Genomic DNA, 17,026 nt, shown 5'->3' on the forward strand with positions numbered 1-17,026 from the left:
AACTGTTAAACTTCGAGTGTGTTGCTGCAATGGCATGTTGGGAAACCACAAAAATCTAGACACACCCACGTAGTGAAATGGGATGAGTTTTTAAAAAGCGGACTGTGTGTGTGTGCATTTGTGTGCATGTGTGTGTTTTTTAAGGTAACATATTTTGAGTACTGTCTACATGCCAGGCACCGTGCTAAGTGCTTTTTAAAGTTCCAATGTGGCTGCTTCATGATTCTCCCTTCAGCTGTCCAGGCAGCCTTTTCCGGTGGTGGCCTGAGAGTCCCCAGGCGACAGAAGGCTGCTCGGAAGCAGGTGATACAAACCCCTGCATCTTGTTAGAACCACAGGACAAAAATGGATTTTCCTACTCTTCCTCTGGACTCTGGAAACAAAGTCATCAGTGTCTACGAGAGTGTTAGGAAAAGTGGCCGTGTAATTTATTTTCCAAAATAGAACAGTTCTGAGAGTAAAAGGGGCACTATCAGTAAATATGTGGGCATAAACCAGGACATCTGTCACCCTAGTTTTACATTCCCAGGTCATCATGGTTGAAGTTTCTCAGTCTCTCAATGAACTGTATATGTGAACTGTGTAAGTGCATCAGTAACTTAAAACACCCTACTTAGAAGAGAAAACTTTGACATGGCCCTTCAGCAGGGGCACGAACCTGCAGCTGCTCTAATTGCTGGGTCACATCTGTTTCCAAATCTAGCCTCAGGGTAAAAGGAAATGCTCTGTTCAAAGCGGTGAAAAGTGGAGAATAACAAGAGTCACCACAATCATTGCAATGTTTTCAGGGACTTGGAGGATGATGGGGCAACCCCAAATATTGCTTCATTGACATAAGCCCCCAAAAGCCCGAACATCCACTTTTATAGATCCAGAAAACAACATGAAGACCTGAACGAGTTCTTGCTCCACACTAACCAATTAAATGCTTTATTCACTTCATTGCTTTATTTCAAAAGGGAGGCTTGTATGTGTCCTATCTTCCTTACTCATTCTGGAACTCGAGGAAACACACTCACTCTGACAGCTCTTCCTATCCCAGCTCCTGGTCTAAGGAGGGCAATGTCTTAAGGGTAAAAAAAAAGTCTGGATTTTTCACTCATTAGATCAATCTAAGAGCAAAGTAGCAATATTTTCCCTGCATTTTTCCAACAAATGCAATGAAATTCAAAGGAACAAGAAGGATCCTTAGGAATCACCATGACCAACTTCTCCCTTATAGAAGAAGAACTGAGACCTCAAAGTGAAGAGCCAAGCCCAAAGCACACACACCCATGGGGTCAGATCTTGCTTTTAGCGTGTTTTGCTTTTATTATACTATTTAGCTAAAACGCCATCTCATGCTTTAGATTTTATTCTCTCCAAAGAAGGCAAGGAGGGAGGAAGGGAGGAAAAGAGGGAAGGAGGAAAGAGAAAGAAGGAAGGAGAAAAGGAAGGAAGGAGAGATGGAAGGAAGAGAGAGGTATGGCGTGGGCAAGGTCTGGATTCACTCCATCAAAGCTCGATGACAATTTCAAATGACCACTGTATGGAAAAAGAGACAATCAGAAATGCCTCAGTAAGACCCTGACAAGAGGAAGACAAATGTATGCCTACCTTTGGTCTTGATGGCCGTTTCAATGTTCAAAGCATCCCGCTCAGCATCAAAGTTGGTGTAGGCTTTCACAGACCCATATGCACTTGGGGGTGTGGAGTGCTGAGGTTAAAAGACAAACACACTCAAATAACACACATTCAAAATCCTTTGGTTGAGATAACGATTCCTAAAATAATTTTTTTCTGATTGTTTATCAATTCAAATCGTTCTCATAAAGAAACCAGGTTACATATTAACATGACATCACATATCAGATAAGAAATTTCATTTTTTTCTCATGAGAATTCTTCTTCACAGTCTCAGCCAGTTCAGCACATGTTGTCTAAATGGCCACTTTTCATCTTACCTTTAGGGAGAGCTCACAAGTAGACAATGCAAAGCAGAGGACCTGAAACCAGCATTTGTTCAGGAAGGCTTTGAAAAGTATGAAACTGGGCTGGCAATGATTCAAAATAAGCTAGCAGTGTAGAAATGCCTGAATGACAAGAGTGTTTGGCCAAGTTTCAGCTACAGGCACATGAATTTGCACTGGGCCCCTGTCACGGAGGTCACAATGCAGACAAGCGAGGGAAGTAGTGTCCTCCACGCCACTGTGGCCACCACTGTGGCACCCAGGTGGTCTAACCAGGCAGCCACGTCCTCTCGTGTTTGCCAAGCTCCTGCTCCTCTCTTTCCCCTCTACTCCTGTCTCTCCTCTCTTCTTCTCTGTATTTTCCCCTCTGCCTGCTCTAACACTATCCCCTCTGTCTACCTTTCTTCCTAGTATTTTTTTCTTACTGCCTTTTAAGCCACACCCTCTTCCAATTTTGCTTTTCAAAGTTCATTATCCTTCCCGATCTGACAGGGGAATGTCTCCCACCTGCACCCTAGCCCGCCCCAGACTGGGGTAAGGACAATGGCATGTCTCTACATCAGTTCTCCTTTCCAAGGCTTCAACTGCCCTCCTTGTTTGAAATGGTCTTACAGTTCCTCTCCCTCTCTCCCCGCTACCCAGTCCCAAAGCGAAGGGCAGACCAAGAGAACGGATGCCGCAGTTCTGGCTGGTGGAGCCATCACCACTGCCCTGCCCTCAAGATAAGGCTCCCACCCTTCAGTGCCCCCCCTGCCACCCCCCAGCACATAATGCCCATAGAGTGTGATGACTTGGCCTTGGCACGGTTTCTGCGAAGAGTTAAGAGACCGCAATGCCTTGACTTCCTTCTCCACCTGCAAGGCAGCGTGTTATGAACCACCCAGCAGTTATTTACAAAGGCAGGCAGTCTGGCCACTGAGCCATATGACACAGAGCTTCATTTACCAGGAGACACATCATCTCATTCTAAAAACAACAGTGAGTGGGGGAAAGTTCAGCGTCTCTGGAAACAAAATTTAAATGGAGAACTGAACTTATTCCCTATAAAACCCACTTGTCTGAAAATCAAATTATTGAGGCAGAGGCAATCTTTTCTTTTCTCAAAATATTGGGGAATATGGAACATTTTCTAGTTCCGTCCCATCTGTCTACACAGAGAAATATATTAGAGAAACTTCAGAGACTACAGGAAAAGTCCTCTCATGAAACCTGATACTACAATCTAATGATTAAATCTACTAGAGAAATAAATTATTTAGCACCTGGACTTGTCTGGGCCTCAACATGCAGCTTGTATTGTTACCAACAACAGCATACTCAAGTTCCAAGAAGAGGAAAGATTTTTAAAACTATTATAATTTTATACTCCAGACAACCTGTGTTTGCACAGCCTCCATTCATTTGCACATTTTGATGGCAAGTGCCATAGACAATACATAGGGTTTTGTATCACATGACCCAAATCACTGCCAATCTTCTTTTGAGTGCTACTTTGCACTTTAATTTCAATAAGAGCATATTTTGAAATATCTACAGGATATGGCTGCAAACCAGGGTCAGTGCTAGGTTTTTGTAAAAGCCATTTCTGCCAAAATGACCTGGAAGATGTGTAGCAGTATTAGTTATTTTCATATTCATAATTTAGATTCTACTTGATTCTATAAGTATTTGCAATGACTTATAATTTAACGTATAGCTTTAAAAATTTTAACTGTAAAAGAGATAAGCAAATGCATCCAAATTTCCAGGTTTGCATATTTCCTGTGAAGACAATTAAATTTAATTCTGAGCTCCCTGATAGCCAAAGCAAAAAAAGGAAATGTAATGAATTATAATAATTTCATTATTTTGTTTAAAAAAAAGTCCTAGCTCTTTCAAAAAACTTTCCCAGGTGCTAAATTAAAAAAAAAAAAAAGTATAGATCCTTATCTGGAAAAACTTCCTGAATACTGTAAGAAGTCCAAAAGACATGGAATCATTTTTGATATGGCTGTAGCTTATGCCAACCATTAATAAAATCCAAGGGCATGACATTAAAAGCCACATATCATCATAACAATTATCACCATTGACAGGTATGGCAGGATAAAATTCCAGCCACCCCAGTGTCACTAACTCTGTCCAATTTTAATGTGATGCCAAAACAGTTTCCAGTACCATGACATTTTCTTCAGATTGAACTACTAAGAACAGCTAAAGTAATGAGAAAAGGGGAGAACCAAATAATGACTCTCTGAATTTTGTCCCCATTTTCCTTAGGTGCACAAGGAAGGAGAGCAGCACAGTTATCCACAGAGATATCCAATTTGCATGAATTACATAAAGTGAAAATGATATACTTACATCACCCTCCAAGCTGAGCTTGCAGAGAATTTCATGAACAGTAGACATTTTGAAAGAAGCTGGAAAAAAAGTACAACAGGTTTTTAGAAGAGGCTTTCCTTTCCCTCAAAGCACAGGGATTCATTTTACTAATTTCTACATCCTGGACCATTTCATCTGAGGATATTAGAGTAATTTTTGCAAACAGATGCAATTCCCATCTTATGACTGGGAAAATTAATGCTTGGAGACAGTTTGCCTTCGGTTGGGATGAACTACTAAATTAGACAGTCTTTCTCTTGCTGGGAGACTGATTTGTAGATGCAAAAACAAAATGCACCCCATGGCTAATGCAACTTGTTCAAACAAGGTAAAACTGAGTTGTCCACTTCTCATAAAAGGTGTTAAGCTTGTCAAACCAGCCACTACTTCTGTATTTCTCACAAGTAATTGAACCTATTCAGAAGACCCTGAAAGCTCCAGGTGTGAACTGAAATCAGTAGCATCTTCATGTTGGCCTATTCCTAATTGGAACCCTTTATCTCTACCCATAATTATTTTCTCAGTCCAGTGATGCTTGGAAGATATTAAACTGTTTATGAGAAAGACAATGGACAGATTTTCTGACCTTAACTCATTCCATAAAGGACTGAATCCCTTGTATTTAAGATTCAAAATGTCTGAAATGAAGTCATCTTCCAGTAATACACTTAATGGAGCAGAAAGACAATGGCCTAATGAATCGGCTTTCCAGCTTTGCAATCTTACAGTTCTCGGAATTTATACCCAACCCCTGCCAATAAGAAGTGCTCGACTGGTAGTAAATTCACTTCAACTGAGATGAGACAGGTTATTCAGCATAATCATCCCAAAAATAAAGAAAATAGAGCAGAGCTGCATCCGGAAATAATCAGGAACAACATTTAAACTGCAGCACCTTCTGCTTTGGTCTCTTTTTGCTTAATATTCTTTGATCAAGGAAATTGTACATATGCCAATTCAGCTTTCTGTTCCCTCTGGTTTGCTTAGTTTAAATATTTTCATAAAACTGGTCTGGAGAGAGTATTTGACATAGACATTTGCTAGTTTATGGGAGCATTTTGGACTAAGCATATTCCAGGCCCTGTGTGCTGTAGGAGGTGGCAGGATGTAAGAGGAGAGGATTCGCCTTTATTTATGGTTAAGGACGTATTTAATATTTCTGCAAGATTTTCATCCTGAGCCTCCACGCCTCTCTTCCCAATGCTCACAAAAGCTTTTAGGCGTGGCAAAAAGAAAGTCAGTCAGAGATATTCCAATTAGCCCCACTCCCACAACTCTCAGACTCCCTGCCCTCTCCAATATGTCCTACCGATGGGTATAATTCTGGTTTGTAAAAAGGCTTGCTCTATAAATAAACTGTGGTACATCCAGACAATGGAACTTTTCAGCACTGAAAACAAATGAGCTATCAAACCACAAAAAGACATGGAGGAAACTTAAATGCATATTGCTAAGTGAAAGAAGCCAATCTGGAAAGGCTACATACTGCATGGTTCCAACTGTAAGACATTCTGGAAAAGGCAAAACTATGGAGACAGTAAAAAGATCAGTGGTTGCCAGGGGTTGGGGGGAAGTGAGATGAATAGGCGGAGCACAGAGGATTTGTAAGGCAGTGAAATTATCCGGTATGATACTATAATGGTGGATACATGTCATTATATGTTTGTCAAAGTCCACATGCAACACTAATAGTGAATGCTAATGTAAACATGTAAACTATGAACTTTGAGCAATAATGACTTGCCAACATATGTTCATTGATTATAACAAATATGCCATTCTGGTGCATGATGTCAACAGTGGGTAGGCTGTGCACGTGTGGGGGCAGGGGGTACATGGGAGCTATCTGTACTTTCCATTCAATTTTTCTGTGAACCTAAAACTGCCCTAAACAAAAAGGTTATTAAAGAAAAGTTTTTCTCCATAGCTAAACTACCCAATACAGTAGCCACCAGCCTCATGTGGCTATCAAGAATTTGAATTGTGTGGTCAGTCCAAACTGAGATGTCCTATAAGTGTAAAGGACACACTGAATTTCGAAGGCTTAGAATGAAAAAAAGAATGTAAAATCTCTAACTAGTAACTTTTACGTTGGTGAGTGTGGTGGTTCATGTGCGTAATCTCACCACACTGGCAGGCCAAGGCAGGAGGATCATTTGAGCCCAGGAGTTCAACACCACGCTGGGCAACACAGCGAGATCCCATCTCTACAAAAAAATTTAAAAATTAGCCAGGCATGGTGTTGTGCACCTATAGTCTCAGCTACTCGGGAAGCTGAGGCAGAAGGATCTCTTGAGCCCAGGAATTTGAGGTTACAGTGAGCTGTGATTGCACCATTGCACTCCAGCCTGGGCAACAGAGTAAGAGCCTATCTCAAAATAAATAAATATTTTTATATTAATTATATATTGCAACTATGCCAGGCACAGTGGCTGACGCCTGTAATCCTAGCACTTTGGGAGGCTCAGGGTGGAGGATCGCTTGAGGCCAGGACTTCAAGACCAGCCTGAGCAAAAGCTAAACCCCGTCTCTACTAAAAAGAGAAAAATTAGCCAGTCACGGTGGCACATGCATATAGTTCCAGGTACTTGGGAGCCTGAGGCCAAAGGATTGCTTGAGCCCAGGAGCTGGAGGTTATAGTGAGCTGTGATGATGTCACTGCACTCTAGCCCGACTCTAGCGACAGGGTGAGACCCTGTCTCAAAAAAAAAAAAAAAAAAAGAAAAAAAAATATATATATAGCAACTATGATATGTTGGGTAGATTGGGTTAAAAATATAGTATTTTAGTTTAATTTCACCCATTTCTTTCACCTTTTTTTAATGTGGCTACTAGAAAATTTACAAATGTGTATGTAACTTACATTCTACTTCTACTGGGCAGTGCTGGTCTAGAAGATCCTATAGAGCCAGGGTCTAGTCTTAATCCAAAAACCTTTGTGGTACCCAGGCCAGCTGAAGTCTGAGATACCTTGTGTCAAGACAGACAAGTTTGAGTCTTCCTTGACAGAGCAAGAAATCTCCAACTTCAGCTTGGGCCTGGAAACATTCCAGAGGGACTCATCAGTAACCCTCAGCCTGAGAAATACCAAAGCACAGTTGAATTTCCTAGGACACTGAACCACTCAAGCCCTGGCCTTCACTATCACCCCTGGGACTCAGTCAGAACTGGACTAGGTCTGTGGCAAGGGATTAACTGTTGTCATCTGCCTTGCAGAATTCTAGTCATTACTGTAAACAGCTAAGAAATAAAAATCCAAAAAGAATAAAATAAAACCAGGACCAGCAAGTAAAAGTTACTTCCATTCCAATGTATGAATTAAATTTCATTTATTTATTCATCAGGTTCTGATGTTGAGTAAGTCTCAACTAGAGGCACAGTAAGTTTTCATGGTGTTGCTCTTTTTTTTTTTTTTTTGAGACAGAATCTCACTCTGTTGCCCGGGCTAGAGTGAGTGCCGTGGCGTCAGCCTAGCTCACAGCTACCTCAAACTCCTGGGCTTAAGAGATCCTACTGCCTCAGCCTCCCGAGTAGCTGGGACTACAGGCATGTGCCACCATGCCCGGCTAATTTTTTCTATATATATTTTTAGTTGGCCAGATAATTTCTTTCTATTTTTTTTAGTAGAGATGGGGTCCCGCTCTTGCTCAGGCTGGTCTCGAACTCCTAACCTCAAGCGATCCACCCGCCTCAGCCTCCCAGAGTGCTAGGATTACAGGCGTGAGCCACCGCGCCCAGCCCCATGGTGTTGCTCTTTCAAGTTGTCTTTTGACCTCTGAGCACTGGCTTTGTAGAAAGCTGCCTAGCTGTGTCCCACACAGGACTCCCCAGTCCTGCACAGATCAAAGACAATCTGATAGGCTTCCTTACATTCTTAGTTTATGTTAATTCTTCTCTCACAGCCACACCTTGAGAAGACAAATAATAGGGACTTTTTAAAGCCCTACAAATCTTCCTCTCCATTTCACCATTCATAATTGTGCTGCTTTCATCGTATCAGTCCAGCATGCCACTATCAGCCCAATTTCTATTTGATCTTGTCAAAATAGTACAAAATCAATCCTTTGTGGCTTCCTCTTACCCCAGCAGAGCCACGCCTTCAAAGATTAGCTTCAGAGGCCAGCCTCAGCTCTCTCTACCTACTCCCCAGCAAAAGCAGACTGGGGTGCCAAACTGTTACTTGCCTCTCCCCAAACATACTGTACTCTTTTCACCTCTAGTACCTTGGTTCATGAGTAGTGGGGAGTACCTTCCTCCCACATCATCTTACTCTCACCTTCTTGGATTTATGGAGACCCTGCCCATTCCTCAAGTCACCACTACTTTGGCATCTGCTCCAACAGGGTCACCATGGCTCTCGTGCCACAGAACTCTCTCCCGCCTTTCAATACCAGAGCACTTTTTGAGGCCACTCCATTCACCCACTCAGCAGAATGTACTGAGTGCTCTCCACGTGCCTAGTATTCCAATGGTGACAGCGTAAGTACAGTTCAAGGAAGCAGGGAGTGTGGTTTACCTGTCTTCCCTACGGAGTCCCACTTCCCCCATGGATTTAAGAGTATCTTTGCATACTCTAGGTGCTAAATAAACATGAAAACAATGAGTTGCTATTTTGCAGAAGTAATATTTATGTTATTTATAATCATTCTGCAGAAAAAGCAAAGATTTCATGATAACCACAAAGTCACAATTACCACAAATCAGTATCCAGGAAGGTTGCCATTACTCCATGTAATGCCTTTTGTATCCATATAAATATTTCCTATTTCTCTCTCTCTGTTTTTGTTTTGTTTTTTAATTAGAGACAGAGTCTCACTTTGTTGCCTGGGCATGTGAAGGCAGTAACATGATTATAGCTCACTACAGTCTCATACTCCTGGGCTCAGTCTATCCTCCTGCCTCAGCCTCCCAAGGAGCTGGGACTACAGGTACACACCACCATGCCAAGCTAATTTTTGTATTTTTTTGTAGAGACAGGGTCTCACTATGTTGCTCAGGCTAGTCTTGAACTCCTGGCCTCAAGCAATGCTCCCGCCTCGGCCTTCCAAAGTGTTAGGATCACAGGCATGAGCCACTGAGACTGGCCAAATATTTCCTATTTCATGCGAGTTTAATGGCAAACATATTTTCACCTTAGAAATAAAATGTGGCCCTTGTTTATTCACTCCATCAAATCCCCTGACAATGCAAAGTCATTTTGCATGTGACTGATTAGTCACTAGAATAGTCATAATGTTTGTTAAAACATCAGCTTAATATAGCACATTTGACTGATGAGAATGTGTCAGTGTGCGGCTACCCTCGAAAGCAGAAAAAGAAAGTCTTGGCAGCGCTACTGTAGGTTATGGACACTGGCACTACTCAAGTTATCAATCAACAAACCCATAACGAGCACACACTGGGCCTATACTACATTCAGGTCTATAAAAGACACATGCAAAACCATGACATGCACACTCCCAGCCCGCAGGACCTTGGAGCTCTCTTCCCCTCGTGCCTCTGTAACACACCTGAGAGACTGACCCAGGGTCACCCAGGGAATGAGTAGCCGAGGCAGGGCCACACCCAGATCCCCTGACTCCTGCTAAGGGCTTCTCAGTGAGATGCTGACTGCCAAGGCTGAGGAGGCTGCACCCCCACAGGAGGTTCCAGCCAAGAAACACGAGGAGTCCCCGATGGGAAGAGGAAGAATCTCCCACAGTGGTGGGAGAACAAGAGGACAGGTTTGAAAATGAGCCAAGAGGAGCCTAAAATACAAGTTTTTGAAAGGTGTAAACTTAAGCTCGCCTGTGGAAAAACTGGAGAACCCCAGAGCCAAAAGTGATTGGGACCCAATACTTGTATTTATCTGTTCACCAAAACATCGGCTCTGGAGGCAGAATTTTCTTACTGAGAACAATCACTCTGACTTTAGCGTAATTATCGTTTTGAATGAGAAAAATGAAGTCTGCATGCCACACAAGACAATTCCACCACAGTATAAAATTCATAAATGCATTAAAAGCAGAACCACCAGTCCTTTTCTGGCAGATTTCTCTAGAGAACATGACAATGGCAGTCCAAATCATTTTTCCAACACTTCAGCCTCACCCAGTTGGCCAACTGGTTTCAACTTGCCAAGGGGAAAAACAATGGGCAAATTCAATCTGTTGATGAGCACTGCTACACAACAGTGCCTTCCATTCCCAGGGAGGGCTGGGTCACTAGACACATCATCAAAGTGGCTATCGATCAAGGGGAAGTTTTTCTGTTTAAGAAAATCAACTAGAGAGGTAGAGGGAGACTTACTGAAAGCGCCACACCCATCTCAAACTGGTTTGAAATCATTCACAACTGGGGTGGGAAAATAGACCACTTGGCTCCACCCTAATGAAGGGAACAGACAGTTTCTTCTGCCTTGAAAAGATTGATAAATGAGACTGTTAATTGCCTGACTAGAAAAGCTCTTAGTACAATTAACGAAATCTGCACAGCTACTGAAAAACAAGTCATTTATATTTTAACACAAGGACTATCTAAAAGATAATTTAAGGGTTTGTCCTTTTTTCTTTTTTTTTTTTAATTTCTAATTTCATTTCTTATTATTTTCTTTGTATGTTTTTTGTTGTTGTTGTTCTGCAAACGATCCAGGGGGAGGTTTGTCCTTTTTAAAAAAACCCTACAGATTTTATTGTACAGTCCTTCGTTGTTTCACCCCAAAAGCATAATTACAACACAAAAAGGACAAGTGAAGTAGTTTTGGAACCCCCTCCAAAAAGATAAGAAAAACAAAGTTTGTAAGAAGGTTGAAACAAACAAACAAAAGTAAACCTAAAAGTCAACACTGCAAACGGTAAAAACATGTTCTACCGAACTGAATTAAAAAGAACCAGCTCCAGAAAGCCCAAATATTATTCAAACAAACAAACAAACACAACATGTTGCAACAGGGTTGGTCTGCACAGCCAAACCTGCGTCTACGCCAGCAGCTTCTCAGACACACCTACTTTATAGTTTAAACGTGGAGTGTTGACTCGTCACCACAAAACAGATCCCTAGCAACCAGGATGAATCAATCAGGGACTGGATGATTCAAATGAAGATTTTAAAGCAAAAATGAGCGGGGGGTGGGAGTGTGGAGGCGTGGGTTTCCCCACCAAAGCCCGTACTGTACACTCTCTTGGACACGAGTCTACAGGCCACTCTGGAATTGTAAATTTAAAAAGAATGCACAGCTTTGCAGGGTGGGAGGGGGCAGTTCCCACTGTACTCCATTCTCCACCCCCCCCCACAGCATCTTTATTCAACGGAACCTTCTTGAAAGCACATACTTTTCTCCTTGGTTTTATGGTCTTGATTAATGCCTGAGTCACAGGGCCAAGCCATGCCCCAGAATTCCTGGAATTCAGCCCAGTGGCTTGATCAAACTGAGCAGGAGGGACAAGAGCACTTGCTCCAACTTGTCCTTCTGCTGCCTGATCTAAATCAATATTTGTCTGCAGCTTTGTGCTCGCAGAGCCTCTCTGTCTCCTGATGTAGGGCTGGAGTGGGCAGGAAGAGACCCGCAGGAAGGGTGACGTCACTTGGCATGAAGCACTTTCAGGGCTGGGAAATCCAGGCCTTCATATCTACAGCTCAATTTGAGTGTTTTATTTCTAATATATTGTCCTTTCAGCAGGGTGCACTGCCTACAGAAAAAAGTCTAGGCTCACCATTCAAGATCTTCCACACTGTGGACTTACCTACCTTTCCTTAAATACCTTCTACACACACACACACACACACACACACACACACACATGCATAAACACACGCACACAAGCACACCCTGCACCGAAGTCAGACTGCACTGTTAACTCTTCTCCAAGCACACTAGGTACTGTCCCACTACCTTCCCAAGTTCCCTCCACCAGGAACCTCTATCTTGATCAGCAGAATGAGACGTCGGGATACAGAAAATACTAAACGTTACCTCTCTTGCACAGCCCTCCTTGCCCTGTGCTCCTGCCACTCCGTGTGTGTGTGTGTGTGTGTGTGTGTGTGTGTAACACAGAGGTCAGTATGCAAAGGCTGTCTTCCATGCTATCCACCCACAGGGTTTCTGACTTCCTCGTTCCCTCACAGGTCTAAGCACAGTGCCTGGTACACAACAGGCATGCAATCTCACTTTGGGATGGCTTACATATGCTGGTCGTCCCATTTTAGAAGGTCTTTTCTTCCTTTTCCAACACACTCTCCTTCCTCAATTGTTTTTCTCTCCCTCCAATTGAACATTCCAAATGTGGTTCCAGTTCCACTTGTTCAGAGCTGGAAATTTAAATTCCCAGCCTCTGCAAATCTTTGCAAAGCCTGGCAGATCACCTCGGGGGCAGCCACTTTCTCATCATATGTAGCCTGTGCCCCCCACCTCCATGCTGTCAGGGCTGCTTGGGTCCTAGCTCTGTCCACAGGACAATGTGGGAATGTAACCGACCTCTCCTTTTGGTCTGAAAGCAGGCAAGGAGGCAAGATGTCCAAGAAGCCTTAGGACTCAGACTTCCTCTGAGTTGTGAGTGTGCAGGCTGGGTGTGGCAAGGAGACAAAGGACATGGACAAAGCGCTCCAGGTCACAGCCACTCCCTGGAGTCAGAGCTTTCCACACCAACCTGGGATTAGAACTCAGACCATGTGGGTGCTCTGACAAGGTTGAGATTAGATGGCTTAAAAGTTTCAGGGTGTACCCTACAAGGGAGATTTGGAGGTAATCTCAGTGGAAACACCCAGAAGCATAAGTGTGGGCATCTTCTGTCCCCTCCTGCGGACCTGTACCCTCAAGAAAACAGATGAGGACTGCCTCTGGCAATAGCAGAAGAAAAAATATACCAGACAGTGAATGGGTGGAAAGAATTTTTTTAAAGGACTGGAATTTCCTTTGGTGTGGCCTACAACTAGGATAGGGTGTGGCCCCAGGGAAAATGAGGGAGGAGGATTCTCATGTGCAAAAAAAAAAAAGAGGAACATTCAATTTCTTTTTTCTTTTTTTTTTTTGAGACAGAGTCTGACTCTGTTGCCCAGGCTAGAGTGAGTGCCGTGGCATCAGCCTAGCTCACAGCAACCTCAAACTCCTGGGCTTAAGTGATCCTACTGCCTCAGCCTCCCGGGTAGCTGGGACTACAGGCATGTGCCACCATGCCCGGCTAATTTTTTCTATATATATATTTTTAGTTGGCCAGATAATTTTTATTTCTATTTTTAGTAGAGATGGGGTCTTGCTCAGGCTGGTCTCGAACTCCTGACCTCGAGCGATCCACCCGCCTCGGTCTCCCAGAGGGCTAGGATTACAGGCGTGAGCCACCGCGCCCGGCCGCAACATTCAATTTCTATTTAATTCTTACAGTCAAATCTGGAAGGCAGTTTAAGATGCCATAACCTTAAACAACACTTCCCTGAGGAGAGTTAAACATGATGCTCAGGTATGTGGAACAGCTGGATTAAAAAGGAGATGAGCCTCAGCCAAATTTGGAAACTAACAATAATTTGGGAAAATAGAAAGTTTAAAATCCAGTCCAACTGGGCATGGTGGCTCACGCCTGTAATCCTAGCACTCTGGGAAGCCAAGGTGGGAAGATCACTTGAGGCCAGGAGTTTGAGACCAGCCTGAGCAAAGAGAGAGGCCCATCTCTACAAAAACTAGAAAAATTAGCCGGGCGTGGTAGCACACACCTACAGTACCAGCTACTCAGGAGGCTGAGGCAGGAGGATCGCTTGAACCCAGGAGTTCGAGGTTACAGTGAGGTATGATAGTACCACGGCACTCCAGCCTGGGCAACAGAGCAAAACCCATCCCTTAAAAAAATCCAATTGATGTCTATACAATTCACTTATTTTGTCTCTTTTCTTTCTCTCTCCACTAGATTGAAGATCTAAAGAGCAGGATTTTTTTATTTTTGTCTGTTTTATCATTGTTGTATCCCCATAACTCACATAACTGTGAGTGGAACATAGTGGGTGATTAATATTTTGTGGAGTAAATGAATGTTTAAAGCAGCCCAGTAGAGCCTTCGACTCATTTTGTGACACATCCACCCTCCCTTAATGAAAAATGGCTTGGTAGGACCCAAGCCCTGCACAAGCAAAGAGAGAGAACAAAGGCTTATAACAAAGCATTAGAGCCAGATTCTAGGTCCAGTGGTGCAGGCAGAGCCTACAGCCCTTAAAATCAATAGCAATTATAGAAGAATGTCTACCTTCCCAGGAAAACTACTTAAATCAGAAATTAGTCAGGAAACTAATGTCCATGACTGCAAACCTAATGTCAATTAATACCGTAATTTAATAGCCCAAAGACACAGGATGTTAAATATGAAGACTCCAGTCCAAGACTGAGGTCCTAACCAAAGCCACTGAGTCAGCAATATTTCCTGGGCATTCACCACGAACAGGCCACTTGGCACTGAGGGAATTACAAAATCCAGGCAGTCTCCAAATCATAAATCCCAGCACTCTGGGAGGCCGAGGCAGGCAGATCGTTGGAGCTCAGGAGTTCGAGACCAGCCTGAGCAAGAGCGAGACCCCGTCTCTACTAAAAATAGAAAGAAATTATAAGGACAGCTAAAAATATATATATATAGAAAAAATTAGCCGGGCATAGTGGCGCATGCCTGTAGTCCCAGCTACCCGGGAGGCTGAGGCAGGAGGATCGCTTGAGCCCAGGAGTTGGAGGTTGCTGTGAGCTAGGCTGATGCCACAGCACTCATTCTAGCCTGGGCAACAGAGTGAGACTCTGTCTCAAAAAAAAAAAAAAGAAAAAAGATGCATATGATGGTCACATCCTTCCACTGCAAATGTGATGGATGCTTTTGGAGAAAACCTTGAGACTTTTAGATAATAAATGGACTTAGAAGATGGGAGGAAATTGCTAAGCAGCAATGTCTTAACACCCTTGGCCACAAAGGACACTTCGCTGGCCCTGATCTCCCCTAAAATGCTCCGTCGCATTGCTTGAGTATTACTGCTCCTTGATTCCGTAGCCTCGAATTCTATAAATTACAGATCTGTTTAGGTTAACAAGGTTTATTTATCGTTGTTTTTAAAATAACACAATTGCTCTGGGTTGCTGGGGACTTTCAGACCACCAACCATTCCTAACTTAATGAAAACTGATTCAATTTGCTAATCTCTAGCTGGATGTGAGTACGCTGAAATGCGGAGGAGGAGGGAATACCGTACAACTGGACAAGCCTGGATGGCTGTTGTAACATGTCAAGGAAGAGGGTCTCTAAGGAGGTGGAGGAAGATGGAAAAAGGAAAGTGGAGAGGGAGCAGAGACATAATTTTCTAATTAAAATAATTTAATCAGGGCCAACCTTAAACCTAAGAAAAGTTCCACAAAAAAATATTTCAGTGATTTATTCTTCCTGCCCTCCTCATCTTCCCAAATTCCCCTACCCCACCCCCACCCCACCCCGCCCAAATTCGGCAGTACTTAGATACAGTGCCTGTTAGATAGGTTTTTCTGGGTTAGCCTGGGAACCTAAGCACCTTCCATCCCATTGTTTCAGTGGGAGAGCGCATTCCGCATTCCAATCCGAGTTCCAGACAGGCACATTAGCACCACATGTGTGAACAAATCCATCCGCAGTCGGTCTGACTCCCAGGCCCTTGGACTCCAGGCACTTAGGGTTCTTGGTAAAGGCCCAATGTGCACCCATGAGGCCACTGGTCTTTTACACACAGAACCACCATAGCTTTAAAATGCCAATCTTACTGCAAAAATGACCCCTTGCACTGTGTAGCACTTAGTGTTCTCAGTGTACTTTACGTATGTATTTCTGAATGAACATGTTTTCTGAAATCTTCAATACTCCTGTTGGGTGGTGGTGAGACTGGGGGTCCTGATCAAGCCACTGTCATAGATGAGGTAACTGAGGTTCGCCTCCTGCTTCTCCACAGCCAGTTGATGGAACCCAAGTCCACACCAGCGCTGGGACCTGCTGCAGCGAGAGGCCCTGGGGACCACGCCCTTTCTGTACCCCCAGTCCCTGACTCGCTGTGGCATCATCACAAGTAACAGGACAGCCCTCCCCGCAGAACCACGGTGGACACTTCCTTCCTGATAAAAATGTGTTCAACCCTGTAGGAAACTCCAGGTACCGTGAAATCCTAAGTTGCTATCCTACAAGATAATCTAAACTAAGGGGAACAAACTGAGGTTTTTTTTTGTTGTTGTTGTTTATTGTGAGGGGACTTGATTACTCAAACTCCCACCCTCATGCTCCCCACTGTTTCCCTCATGCGGGTTGGTTCAAGCTCCACAAATGCGCGTTAGTTTCAAGTGAAGTAACTTGGAACCGACGGGGGGCTACTTTGCAGCGCCCGGCAAAGCTGCTGCTGAACGTGGAGGGAAATGCCCACCGCCCACGGCTCGGCCTGGAACGCGCAGCTCCCTCGGCGGCCACGCCCTGCTCCTGCCCGCGCCCGCCGCGCCCGGAATGCGGGGCCTCCTCCGCCAGCCTCGCCCGCTCCCCGCCGGGACGACCCCCGCCGCCGCCCTGCACCCCTAGGCCCGGGCGCAAGCGGCCCGCGTACCCTTGCCCCGAACACCTTGCCCTCCCCACTGCGAGGCCTCCCCGCGGAACCCCGAGTGCGACCGTCCCTGCAGCCCCCTGCCCCGGCCTGGCCCCGGTGCCTCCCGGGGTCCGCTGCCCGAGCCTCCCCGCGAGGCCGTCCCATTTCCCAGCCTCTCGGCGCCCCGC

The 17,026-nt window shown here is 44.2% G+C and overlaps 1 protein-coding gene across 1 annotated transcript in view; it reads right to left on the reverse strand.

The window, feature by feature from the left end:
• The window catches only part of ANXA2 (annexin A2), a 43,856-nt gene that overhangs the window by 26,680 nt on the left and 150 nt on the right, over positions 1-17,026 (reverse strand). Inside the window, exons 2-3 of the mRNA XM_045530522.1 lie at positions 4,293-4,351; positions 1,597-1,696 (exon numbers count right to left, since the gene is read on the reverse strand). Of these exons, the coding sequence (XP_045386478.1) occupies positions 1,597-1,696; positions 4,293-4,340 (148 nt within the window). The 5' untranslated portion in view covers positions 4,341-4,351. The remainder of the gene's footprint in view (positions 1-1,596; positions 1,697-4,292; positions 4,352-17,026) is intronic.

The sequence above is a fragment of the Lemur catta genome, chromosome 1, assembly GCF_020740605.2.
Source record: "Lemur catta isolate mLemCat1 chromosome 1, mLemCat1.pri, whole genome shotgun sequence".
NCBI classification, from domain to species: Eukaryota; Metazoa; Chordata; class Mammalia; order Primates; family Lemuridae; genus Lemur; species Lemur catta.